This window comes from Oncorhynchus mykiss, chromosome 3 (genome assembly GCF_057628025.1).
Source record: "Oncorhynchus mykiss isolate SJ-2025 chromosome 3, ASM5762802v1, whole genome shotgun sequence".
In the NCBI taxonomy this organism is placed as follows: Eukaryota; Metazoa; Chordata; class Actinopteri; order Salmoniformes; family Salmonidae; genus Oncorhynchus; species Oncorhynchus mykiss.
In genome coordinates this window covers 4,514,833-4,531,223 of record NC_143024.1, presented here as the reverse complement: position 1 = coordinate 4,531,223, position 16,391 = coordinate 4,514,833, and the positions used below count along the sequence as shown (strand labels likewise).

General features: G+C 44.9%; 1 protein-coding gene across 2 annotated transcripts; it reads left to right on the top strand.

Annotated features, from left to right (window-relative positions):
• Window positions 1-756: 756 nt before the first annotated feature.
• On the top strand, window positions 757-16,364 carry fbxo32 (F-box protein 32). Of its 2 annotated transcripts, NM_001193326.1 has the most exon segments (11): window positions 839-1,090; window positions 3,217-3,332; window positions 3,475-3,524; window positions 3,645-3,737; window positions 9,212-9,305; window positions 10,693-10,877; window positions 11,808-11,990; window positions 12,343-12,486; window positions 13,288-15,191; window positions 15,408-15,906; window positions 15,979-16,364. In NM_001193326.1, coding segments are annotated over 9 exon segments (1,068 nt in total). In that variant the 5' UTR covers window positions 839-977; the 3' UTR covers window positions 13,378-15,191; window positions 15,408-15,906; window positions 15,979-16,364.
• Window positions 16,365-16,391: the final 27 nt, after the last annotated feature.

The window sequence follows — 16,391 nt, the reverse complement described above, 5'->3', positions numbered from 1 at the left end:
TGGATACTCCAAGGCCATTGGCTCAACCATTGGATACTCCAAGGCCATTGGCTCAACCATTGGATACTCCAAGGCCATTGGCTCAACCATTGGATACTCCAAGGCCATTGGCTCAACCATTGGATACTCCAAGGCCTTTGGCTTAACCATTGGATACTCCAAGGCCATTGGCTCAACCATTGGATACGCCAAGGCCATTGGCTAAACTTACCCCAAGGCAAACTACTAGCCCACAGAGCTACAAGGAAACCTCCAGCCTAATACATTCATCTGACTTGGTGAAAATCGATGCACATAACTTGCTCACCACTTTTTCCAAGTGGTTTCTTCCTTCACAGACTCCATGAAACGATGACCTCTTCCTAAATATTTGGTGGAATTATTAATTTGGTGTATGTTTTCCTAGAGTGCGGCTCAATTTACCTCCCTCCCCCCTTACACATCTTGTTTCCACCCCAATGTAACCCTGTACTCTAGCAGAATCCTGAGAAGAGACTTCATTTTTAACTTCCAGGGATGAGTCAGGGGAATTTTACAGAAACGGATAAGATTATTTTATCTACGTCATCAAGAAAGGCTTGTTGTGTCAAGGTCAAATGAAAAAGCTCCGATTCAGCAGTATAAAATGGTTCATGTATCTTCCAGCACAGGACATTTGCCCCCTAAACCCCCACTGTGGGTGACAGTATTCCTTCCCTGGGTCGTTTTGCAATAGCGAAGAAGATAAACAAAGCCACGTGTTGCCGCACAGTTTCCAAAAAAGGGGGAGGAGCTCAAGTGTTGACTTTCCGGATTGTTCACAGGAGAATAAAAAGGGCCGCCGCGCACTCACAATACTAGACAACACATCAGACACTTTATGGGAAGACCAGACGGGAGACAAAAACAAACCTGTATCTTACAACATTTAACGTTCTTCAACATAAAGTCAGAACTATCATTTTCTTTCGGCGTTGTTGATTTTTAAACTGTCGAGAATGCCTTTTCTAGGACAGGATTGGCGGTCCCCGGGTCAGAGCTGGGTTAAAACTGAAGAAGGATGGAAAAACTATTCTTTAGACGACAAAAACAGCAATGACTCAGACGTGAGGTCAGTATCGGGAAACTGAATGTATGTTTTGTTGTGTTTGTGCTTCCTGATACATTTTTGTCTTGAGCAGCATCGACACCAGCTAGTGACATCGAGAACAACTGAAGTGCGCCATCAAGTTATCCAAGGAGTTTTCCCATGAAATGCTCTGAGAGAGCGATAGAGAGAGAGACACTTTTGTTTATTACCTAGTTCACTTGCGTTGGCCATGTTAACACATGTTTCCCATACCAATAAATCCCCTTCAATTGAGAGATTGCGGCAGGGGGACAGAGAAGGAGAAAAACATATATACATATTGACAATTTGACATTCAGTCTACCTCTAAAATAAGCGATAAATAGATAAGTGATAGAAACCTAATGTGACGTTTAATCACAATACGGTATTCGCTCTTGCTGTTAAACTACGGCTAAGCAGGAGACGTTATTGTGTTGTTATTGTGTGTTTTGAGCCTGTGTTCCTCCTACTCGTTAATCACTGTGCTATAAATAACTACTGTACAAGTGATGGGATTAGACGACGTCTGTTGGAATTACAGTGGAACCTGACTCCAGCCAGTTTGAAGCCAACTATATGCCTACCTGTTTGGAAAACCATCATCTCAAATGAGCCATTTTTAAAAACATTTCATACAATGATAAAACTCAACCATTTTTTGTTTATTTAAAGTGCATAAATGTAGCTTTTTGTACACCAGATGTGTAACTGGATGTATGGTCAGTCTTCCAGCTATTGCTAACAGGATGTATGGTCTGTCTTCCAGCTATTGCTAACAGGATGTATGGTCTGTCTTCCAGCTATTGCTAACAGGATGTATGGTCTGTCTTCCAGCTATTGCTAACAGGATGTATGGTCTCTTTTCCAGCTGTTGCTAACAGGATGTATGGTCTGTCTTTCAGGTATGGCTAACAGGATGTATGGTCTGTCTTCCAGCTATGGCTAACAGGATGTATGGTCTGTCTTTCAGCTATGGCTAACAGGATGTATGGTCTGTCTTCCAGCTATGGGTAACTGGATGTATGGTCTGTCTTCCAGCTATTGCTAACAGGATGTATGGTCTCTTTTCCAGCTGTTGCTAACAGGATGTATGGTCTGTCTTTCAGGTATGGCTAACAGGATGTATGGTCTGTCTTCCAGCTATGGCTAACAGGATGTATGGCCTGTCTTTCAGCTATGGCTAACAGGATGTATGGTCTGTCTTCCAGCTATGGGTAACAGGATGTATGGTCTCTTTTCCAGCTATGGGTAACAGGATGTATGGTCTGTCTTCCAGCTATGGGTAACAGGATGTATGGTCTGTCTTCCAGCTATGGCTAACAGGATGTATGGTCTGTCTTCCAGCTGTTGCTAACATGATGTATGGTCTGTCTTCCAGCTATTGCTAACAGGATGTATGGTCTGTCTTCCAGCTGTTGCTAACAGGATGTATGGTCTGTCTTCCAGCTGTTGCTAACAGGATGTATGGTCTGTCTTCCAGCTATTGTTAACAGGATGTATGGTCTGTCTTCCAGCTATTGCTAACAGGATGTATGGTCAGTCTTCCAGCTATGGCTAACAGGATGTATGGCCTGTCTTTCAGCTATGGCTAACAGGATGTATGGTCTGTCTTCCAGCTATGGGTAACAGGATGTATGGTCTCTTTTCCAGCTGTTGCTAACAGGATGTATGGTCTGTCTTTCAGGTATGGCTAACAGGATGTATGGTCTGTCTTCCAGCTATGGCTAACAGGATGTATGGCCTGTCTTTCAGCTATGGCTAACAGGATGTATGGTCTGTCTTCCAGCTATGGGTAACAGGATGTATGGTCTCTTTTCCAGCTATGGGTAACAGGATGTATGGTCTGTCTTCCAGCTATGGGTAACAGGATGTATGGTCTGTCTTCCAGCTATGGCTAACAGGATGTATGGTCTGTCTTCCAGCTGTTGCTAACATGATGTATGGTCTGTCTTCCAGCTGTTGCTAACAGGATGTATGGTCTGTCTTCCAGCTATTGTTAACAGGATGTATGGTCTGTCTTCCAGCTATTGCTAACAGGATGTATGGTCAGTCTTCCAGCTATGGGTAACAGGATGTATGGTCAGTCTTCCAGCTATTGTTAACAGGATGTATGGTCTGTCTTCCAGCTATTGCAAAACAGAGGACGAATGCTTCCAGGAGAATCTGCGTCTGTCTGTTACATACGACATGGCAGCCAAGAAGAGAAGGAAAGACTTCATGAACAACAACGCAAAGATTCCCTGTAAGTTTAACCTACAGTATTACAGTACCGGCCAATGACATTATAAAGACATTTTACACAGGAAATGGTCGTCTCCACGGTGATGCTCAGTCTTTAAAAAAAAATGTATGTCCTCAATAACACACTCTCCTTTTTCCTACAGATTTCCACAAAGAGAAATGGATTTACGTTCACAAAGGAAGCACTAAAGAGGTAAGAAAGGAAGGAAAGGAAGGACTGTCTCTTTATTAACATAGTCATTCTAAACAGTTACTGTATACCCTGTTGCCCCTGAACCAGACACTAATACCTGATCGTTCCTAATTATCCCAGCGTCATGGTTACTGCACTCTGGGAGAAGCGTTCAACCGGCTGGACTTCTGCAGTGCCATCAAGGACAACCGGAGGTTCAACTATGTCGTACGGGTGGGTTGACTTCTCCCTTCTACTCCTGTGTTAAATCATCATGAAGGGATTCCTATGAGATTGGACAATAAAGTTATGTTCCCATCGGGGGATTCCTATGAGATTGGAATATAACTTTATTGTCCATCGGAGGATTCCTATGAGATTGGAATATAACTTTATTGTCCATCGGGGGATTCCTATGAGATTGGAATATAACTTTATTGTCCATCTGAGGATTCCTATGAGATTGGAACATAACTTTATTGTCCATCTGAGGATTCCCATGAGATTGGAATATAACTTTATTGTCCATCGGGGGATTCCTATGAGATTGGAATATAACTTTATTGTCCATCTGAGGATGTGAATTGTCCTTCGGCGTCACCTTAGGAAAATGACAAATATCACATTGTGCATTCATACTAATGTAATGTTGAACATTAAAGGGTGTTACCACAGAGAGTAGGAGTTTTAACCTTTTTAAAGGGTTAACCTCAGACACAGTACTGAGGGGTGTTTAAAGGGCTGTGTTATGTTCTGGGCGTGTAGGTCTCTTGCTCGCTCTCTTCTCTCTCTCTGCTGTCTCTCTTTCTCTCTGCTGTCTCTCTTTCTCTCTGCTGTCTCTTTGTTGTTTCTCTCTGCTGTCTCTCTGCTGTTTCTCTCTGCTGTTTCTCTCTGCTGTCTCTCTCTGCTGTCTCTCTGTTGTTTCTCTCTGCTGTCTCTCTGCTGTTTCTCTCTGCTGTCTCTCTCTGCTGTTTCTCTCTGCTGTCTTTCTCTCTCTCTCTGCTGTCTCTCTCTTTCTCTCTCTGCTCTCTTTCTCTCTGCTGTTTCTCTCTGCTGTTTCTCTCTGCTGTTTCTCTCTGCTGTTTCTCTCTGCTGTCTCTCTCTGCTGTTTCTCTCTGCTGTTTTTCTCTCTCTCTCTGCTGTCTCTCTCTTTCTCTCTCTGCTCTCTTTCTCTCTGCTGTTTCTGTCTCTCTCTGCTGTTTCTGTCTCTGCTGTCTCTCTCTCTCTCTGGGCCTTATCACTTCTCTCCAGACAAGAGGTTCTTTGGAGATATTCTCTTAACTCACAGCGGCCTGTGAGGGAGCGAGAGAGACTCTGTGAGGGAGAGAGAGATACGGTGTGTGTTTGGTGGTCTGCTTTGAACACATCTCTCTCTCTCTGTTGATTTAAAAGATAACTAGATTATTCTGAACAGTAAGTACAGACGATCATCAGAATAATATCTTAGGTAATCTGATCAGGTTTACCCCACACCGATCAGGTTTACCCCACACCGATCAGGTTTACCCCACACCGTTTACCCCACACCGTTTACCCCACACCGTTTACCCCATACCGTTTACCCCACACTGTTTACCCCACACCGATCAGGTTTACCCCACACCGATCACCCCACAGCGATCAGGTTTACCCCACACCGATCAGGTTTACCCCACACCAATCAGGTTTACCCCACACCGATCAGGTTTACCCCACACCGATCAGGTTTACCCCACACCGATCAGGTTTACCCCACAGGTTTACCCCACACTGATCAGGTTTACCCCACAGGTTTACCCCACACCGATCAGGTTCACCCCACACCGATCACCCCACAGCGATCAGGTTTACCCCACACCGATCACCCCACAGCGATCATGTTTACCCCACAGCGATCAGGTTTACCCCACACCGATCACCCCACACCGATCACACCGATCACCCCACACGATCAGGTTCACCCCACACCGATCAGGTTCACCCCACACCGATCAGGTTCACCCCACACCGATCAGGTTCACCCCACACCGATCAGGTTCACCCCACACCGATCAGGTTCACCCCACACCGATCAGGTTTACCCCACACCGATCAGGTTTACCCCACACCGATCAGGTTTACCCCACACCGATCAGGTTTACCCCACACCGATCAGGTTTACCACTGCGTCCCAAATGCCACCGTATTCCCTATATAATGTAGTGCACTACTTTGTCCGGGACCCCAAATGCCACTGTATTCCCTATATAATGTAGTGCACTACTTTGTCCGGGACCCCAAATGCCACCGTATTCCCTATATAATGTAGTGCACTACTTTTTAAGCAGGGCCCATAGGGTGACACAACAACGATCATGGAAACACAGCTACGTGTTGATCTATTAGGCAATACTCTCTGGGTTAGTGGAAATGGAGACCCACAAGACCTGCAATACTCTCTGGGTTAGTGGAAATGGAGACCCACAAAACCTACAATACTCTCTGGGTTAGTGGAAATGGAGACCCACAAAACCTACAATACTCTCTGGGTTAGTGGAAATGGAGACCCACAAAACCTACGTTGACGGTTAGTTAGTGTAGAGTGGAGGCTATAAGTACACACACACACATACACAATGTCCTGACCTACTGCTGCCATTCCTCCACGCACAGACACTTGTTGGGGCTGTGAAGAGGTAGGGGGGGGTGGAGGGAGAGGAGAGGAGAGGCACACTCAGACACTTGAGGGAAGTTGAGGGGAGGGTAAAGCCTTCCGCATGCTTCAGTTTGGCTGGTGCCTAGCCGAACTCAATAAAAGACCTTCGCTTGAAAAATGAGGAAAATGCGTCCATTTTGAGATGCTGTAGCCATTATACACTTCCTAAAAATAGTCAGAATTAATCGCAGATAACTCAATAAATCTGTAATGAATTATTATGATTGTTTTATTTGACCTCCTTTTTTCTCAATTATGATCTTGTCTCATCGCTGCAACTCCCCTACGTGCTCGGGAGGCGAAGGTCGAGTCATGCGTCCTCTGAAACATGACCCGCCAAAACTGCACTTCACAACACCCCGTCCGCTTAACCCGGAAGCCAGCCGCACCAATGTGTTGGAGGAAATGCTGTTCGACTGCCGTCCGAGTCAGCCTGCAGGTGCCCGGCCCGCCACAAGGAGACGCTAGAGCGCGATGAGCCAAGGAAAGCACCTCCCCTAACCCGCACGACGCTGTGCCAATTGTGCGTCGCCCAATGGTACTCCCGATCACGACCGGTTGTGACACCGCCTGGGAACGAACCCGGGTCTGTAGTGACGCCTTAAACCACTGCGCCACTCGGGATCCGCCCCCAATCTATCATTCATGTTTACAGAGGAGATCTTAGTCGTACAATTTTACAATCTAACAAAGATGTTTGTTTTAATATTTTTCAAGTGGATTTATTTTTTTGCATGAAAACGATTTTGATATTCGTCGAATGAAAACAAACCCTTCAACTGAAGAACTCCTACTGTTGACCAATCACTGGCGAAGGGGCGTCGACTGAGGCCCCCGACCTGAGGCCCCCGACCTGAGACCTGAGGCCCCCGACCTGAGACCTGAGGCCCCCGACCTGAGACCTGAGGCCCCCGACCTGAGACCTGAGGCCCCCGACCTGAGGCCCCCGACCTGAGGCCCCCGACCTGAGGCCCCCGACCTGAGGCCCCCGACCTGAGGCCCCCGACCTGAGGCCCCCGACCTGAGGCCCCCGACCTGAGGCCCCCGACCTGAGGCCCCCGACCTGAGGCCCCCGACCTGAGGCTTGCCTTGGAGACAAAATGTTCTGCACTAACAACCACAAAAAAAAACAACCTTCACCGAAGAACAGAAACGCCACTGAATGTGGTCATTATATATATATATATTTATTTATTTATTTATTTATTTATTGATTGATATGCGTAAACTGTTTGGGATGGGAAGCATGTGGACGCCTTAAGGGGCTCTTGTGTTTTGTTTGTGGGGGGGGGGGGGGGGGGGGGGTGCTGACAATGGTCACATGTCCTGTCCAGACTGGTGTAAGGACCAGTTTCTCCATGGTGTCAGTAGCTGTGTCTGTTGTTGCATGCCACACATGCCACCCCTGTCCTGGCCGTGGTGTACATTGTGTTGGACTAGATGCTGTGGTGTACATTGTGTTGGACTAGATGCTGTGGTGTACATTGTGTTGGACTAGATGCCGTGGTGTACAGTGTGTTGGACTAGATGCTGTGGTGTACACTGTGTTGGACTAGATGCTGTGGTGTACACTGTGTTGGACTAGATGCTGTGGTGTACAGTGTGTTGGACTAGATGCCGTGGTGTACACTGTGTTGGACTAGATGCTGTGGTGTACACTGTGTTGGACTAGATGCTGTGGTGTACACTGTGTTGGACTAGATGCTGTGGTGTACACTGTGTTGGACTAGAGACACCCTGCCCCAGCCAGGGCTTGGGCAAGACAACCTGCCCCAGCCAGTGGGAACAGTGTTCTAGTGGCAGGGATACTGTAGGCATGTAAACACACAGGGGGAGACACACACACACACACACACACACACACACACGAGCACGCTCTAAAGCCCTTATAGGATTCATGCATAGATGTTCCCTTTCAAGAATGTGTCTGTGTATCCACTGAGTCATGATGGGGCTAGAGAGTTCTAGCCAGGTGCAGAGTTTCCAAACACCTCCTCCGTTCCAACAGTCTGCTGATAGTTAGAGACCAGGGGACACCTCCTCCGTTCCAACAGTCTGATGATAGTTAGTTAGAGACGTGGAGACACCTCCCCCGTTCCAACAGTCTGATGATAGAGACCAGGAGACACCTCCTCTGTTCCAACAGTCTGCTGATAGAGATGTGGAGACACCTCCTCTGTTCCAACAGTCTGCTGATAGAGATGTGGAGACACCTCCTCCGTTCCAACAGTCTGATGATAGTTAGAGACGTGGAGACACCACCTCTGTTCCAAAAGTGTGATGATAGAGACCAGGAGACATCTCCTCCGTTCCAACAGTCTGATGATAGTTAGAGACGAGGAGACACCTCCTCTGTTCCAACAGTCTGCTGATAGAGACCAGGAGACACCTCCTCTGTTCCAACAGTCTGCTGATAGAGACCAGGAGACACCTCCTCTGTTCCAACAGTCTGCTGATAGAGACCAGGAGACACCACCTCTGTTCCAACAGTCTGCTGATAGAGACCAGGAGACACCTCCTCTGTTCCAACAGTCTGCTGATAGAGACCAGGAGACACCTCCTCCGTTCCAACAGTCTGCTGATAGAGACGTGGAGACACCTCCTCTGTTCCAACAGTCTGCTGATAGAGACGTGGAGACACCTCCTCTGTTCCAACAGTCTGCTGATAGTTAGAGACCTGGAGGTTGTTTTGAAATGAGCTCAGTCTGTCTTCCTACACATACAGAGAGAAAAACCATAATAAGCAGTCAGTCATGGAAGAACAGCTTGAGTCCCAAATGGCACTCTATTTCCTTTGTAGCGCACTGCTTTTGACCAGGGCCCATAGTGCACTGCTTTTGACCAGGCCCTTGCTATTTGTGACGCAGAGACAGAGAAGCATAGCAAACAGTAAGTAATGGAGGAACACAGAGAGTCTGTGAGTCTGACAGTAGGCCTGCTGATATTTGTCTGTTTTCTGTCTCTCTCTGTCTCTCTCTCTGTCTCTCTCTCTCTCTGGCTCTCTCTGTCTCTCTCTCTCTGTCTCTCTTTCTAGCTGCTGGAGCTCATTGCCAAGTCCCAGCTGCCCTCGCTCAGCGGAGTGGCTCAGAAAAATTACATGAACATCCTGGAGAGAGTGGTGCATAAAGGTGAGCTCTCTTTCTGTTTGAATCTCAAATCCGGTCTTTCTCCCCTCTCTCTTCATTTCTTCATGACTTCCTAGTTTATTATTGTGTACCTGCATACTTCCTCTAATCATGTCAACAACCAGGTCTGGGGAGCATTATGACCTCCACACTTCCTCTAATCATGTCAACAACCAGGTCTGGGGAGCATTACGACCTCCATACTTCCTCTAATCATGTCAACAACCAGGTCTGGGGAGCATTACGACCTCCATACTTCCTCTAATCATGTCAACAACCAGGTCTGGGGAGCATTACGACCTCCATACTTCCTCTAATCATGTCAACAACCAGGTCTGGGGAGCATTACGACCTCCATACTTCCTCTAATCATGTCAACAACCAGGTCTGGGGAGCTTTACGACCTCCATACTTCCTCTAATCATGTCAACAACCTCAACAACCAGGTCTGGGGAGCATTACTACCTCCATACTTCCTCTAATCATGTCAACAACCAGGTCTGGGGAGCTTTACGACCTCCATACTTCCTCTAATCATGTCAACAACCTCAACAACCAGGTCTGGGGAGCACTACGACCTCCATACTTCCTCTAATCATGTCAACAACCTCATCAACCAGGTCTGGGGAGCACTACGACCTCCATACTTCCTCTAATCATGTCAACAACCAGGTCTGGGGAGCATTACGACCTCCATACTTCCTCTAATCATGTCAACAACCAGGTCTCGGGAGCATTACGACCTCCATACTTCCTCTAATCATGTCAACAACCAGGTCTGGGGAGCATTACGACCTCCATACTTCCTCTTATCATGCTCAAGAGACCAGGTCATGTAAATGTCATCAAAACCCATTGACCGGCATGTTTTTCATGATAGAAGGTGTAATGAATCATGGCCACTAGAAGGTGTAATGAATCATGGCCACTAGAAGGTGTAATGAATCATGGCCACTACATCATGGTTCTCAGTGGAAATGATAACAGTCAACACACAGTCCTCTCTGTGGTCTGATTTTTGTAGACTAAATGTTCCTTCAGGCTAAACAAAGGTTAATGTTGTTTAGGAAATGTTATGAACCCATTGGTAGATCTAGAATGGGTTATGTAAATAGCACTGCCAAGGGAACACCATGTGAATTAACTGCTCAGGGTGGTGTAAATAGCACTACCAAGGGGACACCATGTGTGTTAACTGCTCAGGGTGGTGTAAATAGCACTACCAAGGGGACACCATGTGTGTTAACTGCACTGACATGATGTATCCTTTAAAAAAATAATGAAATAACACATTCATAATACAATGTTTAGAAGTACTATTGAAATCTACTTCCATTTTGTCTTCCTGAGAGTTGCTGAAAAATGTTTCTCTTGTCCTCTCCCTCCACAGTCCTCGGTGACCAGCAGAATGTTCGGCCCATCAAGGAGCTCCTTCAGACCCTGTACGTGTCTCTGTGTGGTCTGGTGCAGGATATGGGGAAGTCTGTTCTGGTGGGGAACATCAACTGTTGGGTCCATCGCATGGAGAACATCCTGCAGTGGCAACAACAGCTGGACAACATTCAGATCAACAGGGTGAGTAGGACAGGCACAGCTAGTTAGTTAGCTAGTTAGCATGGAGAACATTCTACAGTGGCAATAACAGCTAGACAACATTCAGATCAACAGGGTGAGTAGGACAGGCACAGCTAGTTAGCTAGTTAGTTAGCTAGTTAGCATGGAGAACATCCTACAGTGGCAATAACAGCTAGACAACATTCAGATCAACAGGATGAGTAGGACAGGCACAGCTAGTTAGTTAGCTAGTTAGCATGGAGAACATTCTACAGTGGCAATAACAGCTAGACAACATTCAGATCAACAGGGTGAGTAGGACAGGCACAGCTAGTTAGTTAGCTAGTTAGCATGGAGAACATTCTACAGTGGCAATAACAGCTAGACAACATTCAGATCAATAGGATGAGTAGGACAGGCACAGCTAGTTAGCTAGTTAGTTAGCTAGTTAGCATGGAGAACATCCTGAAGTGGCAACAACAGCTGGACAACATTCAGATCAACAGGGTTGAGCCCCCAAACTTTTACAGGATCATAAGGAATCTGTCAAGGAAATGAAAGACTATATTAGAATGGAGCCACTCTGGTCCTGGGATCCTGCAGGCATCTCTACGTTTCTGGATTTACCTTCGTTGTTTTAGACCTGTGAGACCAGCTAGTTGGAATTCAGCCAATCACTGATACCCCCAGGACTAATTCAGCCAATCACTGACACCCCCCAGGACTAGAGATGCTTTAATAAGAATGGATATAAGGAATATATTGTTGCTGAAGGTAGAAAGGAAGCCGAACCAAAAGCTTCCACCTTATGTGGAAGGGGTGGCAGAGCGTTGGACTAGTAACCGGAAGGTTGCAAGTTCAAACCCCCGAGCTGACAAGGTACAAATCTGTTGTTTTGCCCCTGAACAGGCAGTTAACCCACTGTCGCCCCCCCCCCCCCCCCCCCTCCAGCCTGTGTCTAAGGGTATGACCCTGACAGACCTGCCTGCCAGCCTGCAGCTGAACATCATGGAGCGTCTGTCAGATGGCAGGGACCTGGTCAGTTTGGGACAGGTAACTCCAGACCTGGGACAACTCACTGAGGACAGGCTGCTGTGGAAGAGGCTCTGCCAGTACCACTTCACTGACAGACAGGTACAGACTGGTATTTATATATATATACACACACACACATAACTAACTTTGTGGGGACACACAATTCAGTCCCATTTCAAATCTTATTTTCCTTAACCTTAACTCTAGCTCCTAACTCTAGCTCCTAACCCTAGCTCCTAACCCTAGCTCCTAACCCTAGCTCCTAACCCTAGCTCCTAACCCTAGCTCCTAACCCTAGCTCCTAACCCTAGCTCCTAACCCTAGCTCCTAACCCTAAAACTGAATGCATCTCTTTTTGTGTGTGTGTGTTTTATTTTGTTGCAGTGCAGATATCAAAAGCTGCAAGCATTTGGAGTTAAACATGACTAAAGGTTGTGTGTTCTCTGTGCAGATCCGTAAGCGTCTGATGGTGTCAGACAAGGGCCAGTTGGAGTGGAAGAAGATGTACTTTAAGCTGTGTCGCTGCTACCCTGTCAGAGAGCAATACAGTGAAACCCTGCAGTTCTGCACACACTGCCACATCCTCTTCTGGAAGGTAGCGTTGGGAACACTTCAACATCTCTCATTCCATCATCTCTGTCTCTCTCTGGGTCACACACTGCCACATCCTCTTCTGGAAGGTAGCGTTGGGAACACTTCAACATCTCTCATTCCATCATCTCTGTCTCTCTCTGGGTCACACACTGCCACATCTTCTTCTGGAAGGTAGCGTTGGGAACACTTCAACATCTCTCATTCCATCATCTCTGTCTCTCTCTGGGTCACACACTGCCACATCTTCTTCTGGAAGGTAGTGTTGGGAACACTTCATCATCTCTGTCTCTCTCTGTGTCTCTCTCTGTGTCACACACTGCCACATCCTCTTCTGGAAGGTAGCGTTGGGAACATTTCAACATCTCTCATTCCAACATCACTCTCTCTGTCTCTCTCTGGGTCACACTGCCACATCCTCTTCTGGAAGGTAGCGTTGGGAACACTTCAACATCTCTCATTCCATAATCTCTGTCTCTCTCTGTGTCTCTCTGTGTCACACACTGCCACATCCTCTTCTGGAAGGTAGTGTTGAGAACACTTCAACATCTCTCATTCCATCATCACTCTCTCTGTCTCTCTCTGGGTCACACACTGCCACATCCTCTTCTGGAAGGTAGTGTTGGGAACACTTCAACATCTCTCATTCCATCATCACTCTCTCTTGCTCTCTCTCTCTCTTTCTCTCTATTCAAATACAATTAACACTTGTTACATAGTAGTAATTAGACAGTTATTTCTGTTTCTTTAGAATTAATTTACTATACTAAATTCTCTCTCTCTCTCTCTCTCTGTGTGGTTTCAGGATACAAACCACCCTTGCACAGCCAACAACACAGAGAGCTGCTGTAAACCTGTTTCTCCACAAGGCTTTATCAACCTCTTCAAGTTCTGAGAGCCACACGGAGCCCGAGTGACTTTTGTACATACGGTACAGAACTGTTTTATAGTGCGATCAAATGGATTCAAACAGGACCTTAGTATGTGTATAGTGGTGATGGTGCATTTGATTCCTGGTCACCGTGACACTGGGGGAGAGGAAGCAGTGGGGAAATGATGCAATCGAATTCTTGTTTTCTGGAGAGCTGAGGATTCTGGGAGCTGGAGTTCTACAGCTGAGAACAAGTGAACTCGACAAACTGATCAAAGAGAGGTGGAACAAGAAGAAGGGGGATGAGGTGGAACAGAGTACTCTGAAGTGTATTAAATAAGTTTGGTCCTTTTTTTAAAATTTTAATTCAAATTAAGTGCACTTCTCTTCCTGAGTGCAGTTATTGCATGGCTACCATAACAGCATACTAAGTTAAAACATTTTCCAGAAAGGAAATCATTTGCAAAAGTGAATTTGTTTAGTTTTTAAATAGGGCTGTCAAACGATTCAAATAATTAATAGAGTTAATAGCATTAGTAATATATATTTTTTTATTTGATTAAATTTGGCCCTAAAAAAATATATATAATTTTAAAAAGCAGTGCATTGAGTTATAGGCATACTATGTTTTGAATTGTAAGGGAAAGAGACAAAATCACCTGTATGAATGTTTTTAATGGCATTTTAAACTATAAACGGCGAACATAGATGTTAACGCTCCCAATGTTTCAGTCGGCCTCTACTCTTCCTCTTATCAATGTTCTTGAAGTTTAACACTTCCTCATTTGCCACACACACACTCACGTCCTGAAAGCTTCAGGCATTCTAAATGAGTGTTCTCCCAATTTCTGATTGGAGTGTTGACTATAAGGAAAATAGAACTGTATCCATGGAGACAAAGAGCTTTTAAACCTGTCCAATGTTAATTAACATGTCCAATTAACAACCGTATCAGACAGGTCTGAGGTCTTGTCAAATATAATACAACTATTAGATCTAGCCTAGGATACTGATCCATGTTCTTCAACACCAACTAGTCACAAGCTGCTACTAGAATTGGGATATTTTTCTGAACTTAACCTGAAAACTAAAACAGTAACGTTAGGTAAATGGGATGGATTTAATGTTTTTGTGGGAAGTTAGCTAGCTGGTTGATTCCAGATGCAATCAGGGCAATGCATTGTAAACATTTTAGTTTGGTTAGCTAGCTAGCGTTAGCATAAGTAAGCTAACCGCTTTTGTACAAATTTATGTTTTTGCTGTTATCTAAAGAAACGCCTGGGAATGTGTTTATGGTTGAACTTCATGTCAGTTTTCCTTTTAACTGTTGTTCAAAGCTATGCGCGTCGTGCACCACAAGAGCCCGACAGCGCTACTGAGACCGAGGTCACACTGACTGAGGTGACCAGGCACAGAGCGTGTTGTGTGTTGCGCTTAAAACGGTCCGTGCGGAAACGAGCTCTCAGAAGGTTCCGTGTGATGAAGAAAGGAGACTAACGGTGTCCAATTTTGTTTTTACGGAATTACAAATGTCACGCGTTATTTAACGAGTTAACTTTGACAGCCCTAGTTTTAAAACATAATGGCTTTCATTTTCTAAAAGGAAAATATATTAACTGATTTGAAGTTTGTAAGTAGTTTGGTTCAATTTCAAGGACAAAAACATTTTCAATGTTTTTATGCATTTGACTTTTTTGGTAATCTGGGAAAAGGTGAGAGAATCTGGTTTTAGATTTGGCGGTGGGGGGGGGGGGGGAGAATGGGAGAATGTAAATTTTTTTTACTAAGGTGTTTTTCACCAAAGTTGACTGGTATGATATTCTTTGATATGTTGACTGGTATGATATTCTTTGATATGTTGACTGGTATGATATTCTTTGCTATGTTGACTGGTATGATATTCTTTGCTATGTTGACTGGTATGATATTCTTTGCAATGTTGACTGGTATGATATTCTTTGATATGTTGACTGGTATGATATTCTTTGATATGTTGACTGGTATGATATTCTTTGATATGTTGACTGGTATGATATTCTTTGCTATGTTGACTGCATATAATTTTCTAAACACAACCCCATCCCCTTTTTTTCACTTTTATATATTTGATATTTACAAAGGTTTTTGTATTTTGCTTGTGTGTCGTCACTAGCTGTCAATGCTTTACTGACCATATTACAAACACACTGAATAATAATAATAATAATAATAATAATAGCTATGGTGGTGTGCCCAAGAGCAGCTGGTTAAGAACAAAAGTGGGATGTTTTCAGATTCTTGTGTTTTTTAAACTTTTTAATCTAGGAGACATTTATTTACAAGAAGAACTTGACATGGTACTGAAGGAGCAGCTTTGAAAACCAATATATTTTTAAAAGCTTAAAGGACTTCTTTTTATTTAATAATTCATAACTTGTTTATTTATGGCTTCCTGCATGATGCTGCTTTTTTAAAAATACTCAGATGTTTTTCTAAATGATTTGTGTGTCTGACATATTGAATAACCTGTATTGATGGGTAGAGGAAGCATGATGGAACAGCCTATGTTGATGGGTAGAGGAAGCATGATGGAACAGCCTATGTTGGTGGGTATAGGAAGCATGATGGAACAGCCTGTGTTGATAGGTAGAGGAAGTATGATGGAACAGCCTGTGTTGATGGGTAGAGGAAGCATGATGGAACAGCCTATGTTGGTGGGTATAGGAAGCATGATGGAACAGCCTGTGTTGATAGGTAGAGGAAGTATGATGGAACAGCCTGTGTTGGTGGGTAGAGGAAGTATGATGGAACAGCCTGTTGAGTGGTGCAATCTTGACTCCGGTTGCGTCCCAAATGGGACCCTACCCCCTCCCTATATAGTGCACTATATGAGTCCTGATCAAAAGTACTAGTATTCCATTTGGGATGTAGTCTCAGACCCCTATTCACACTGCCTAGGCAGTAGAGTAATGTCCAATACATGCAGTGTTTTCTATGTCCATGTTTCTGTTCAATAAATAAACTGAAAATAATTCTGATTTTTTTTTTTGGTTTGTTTT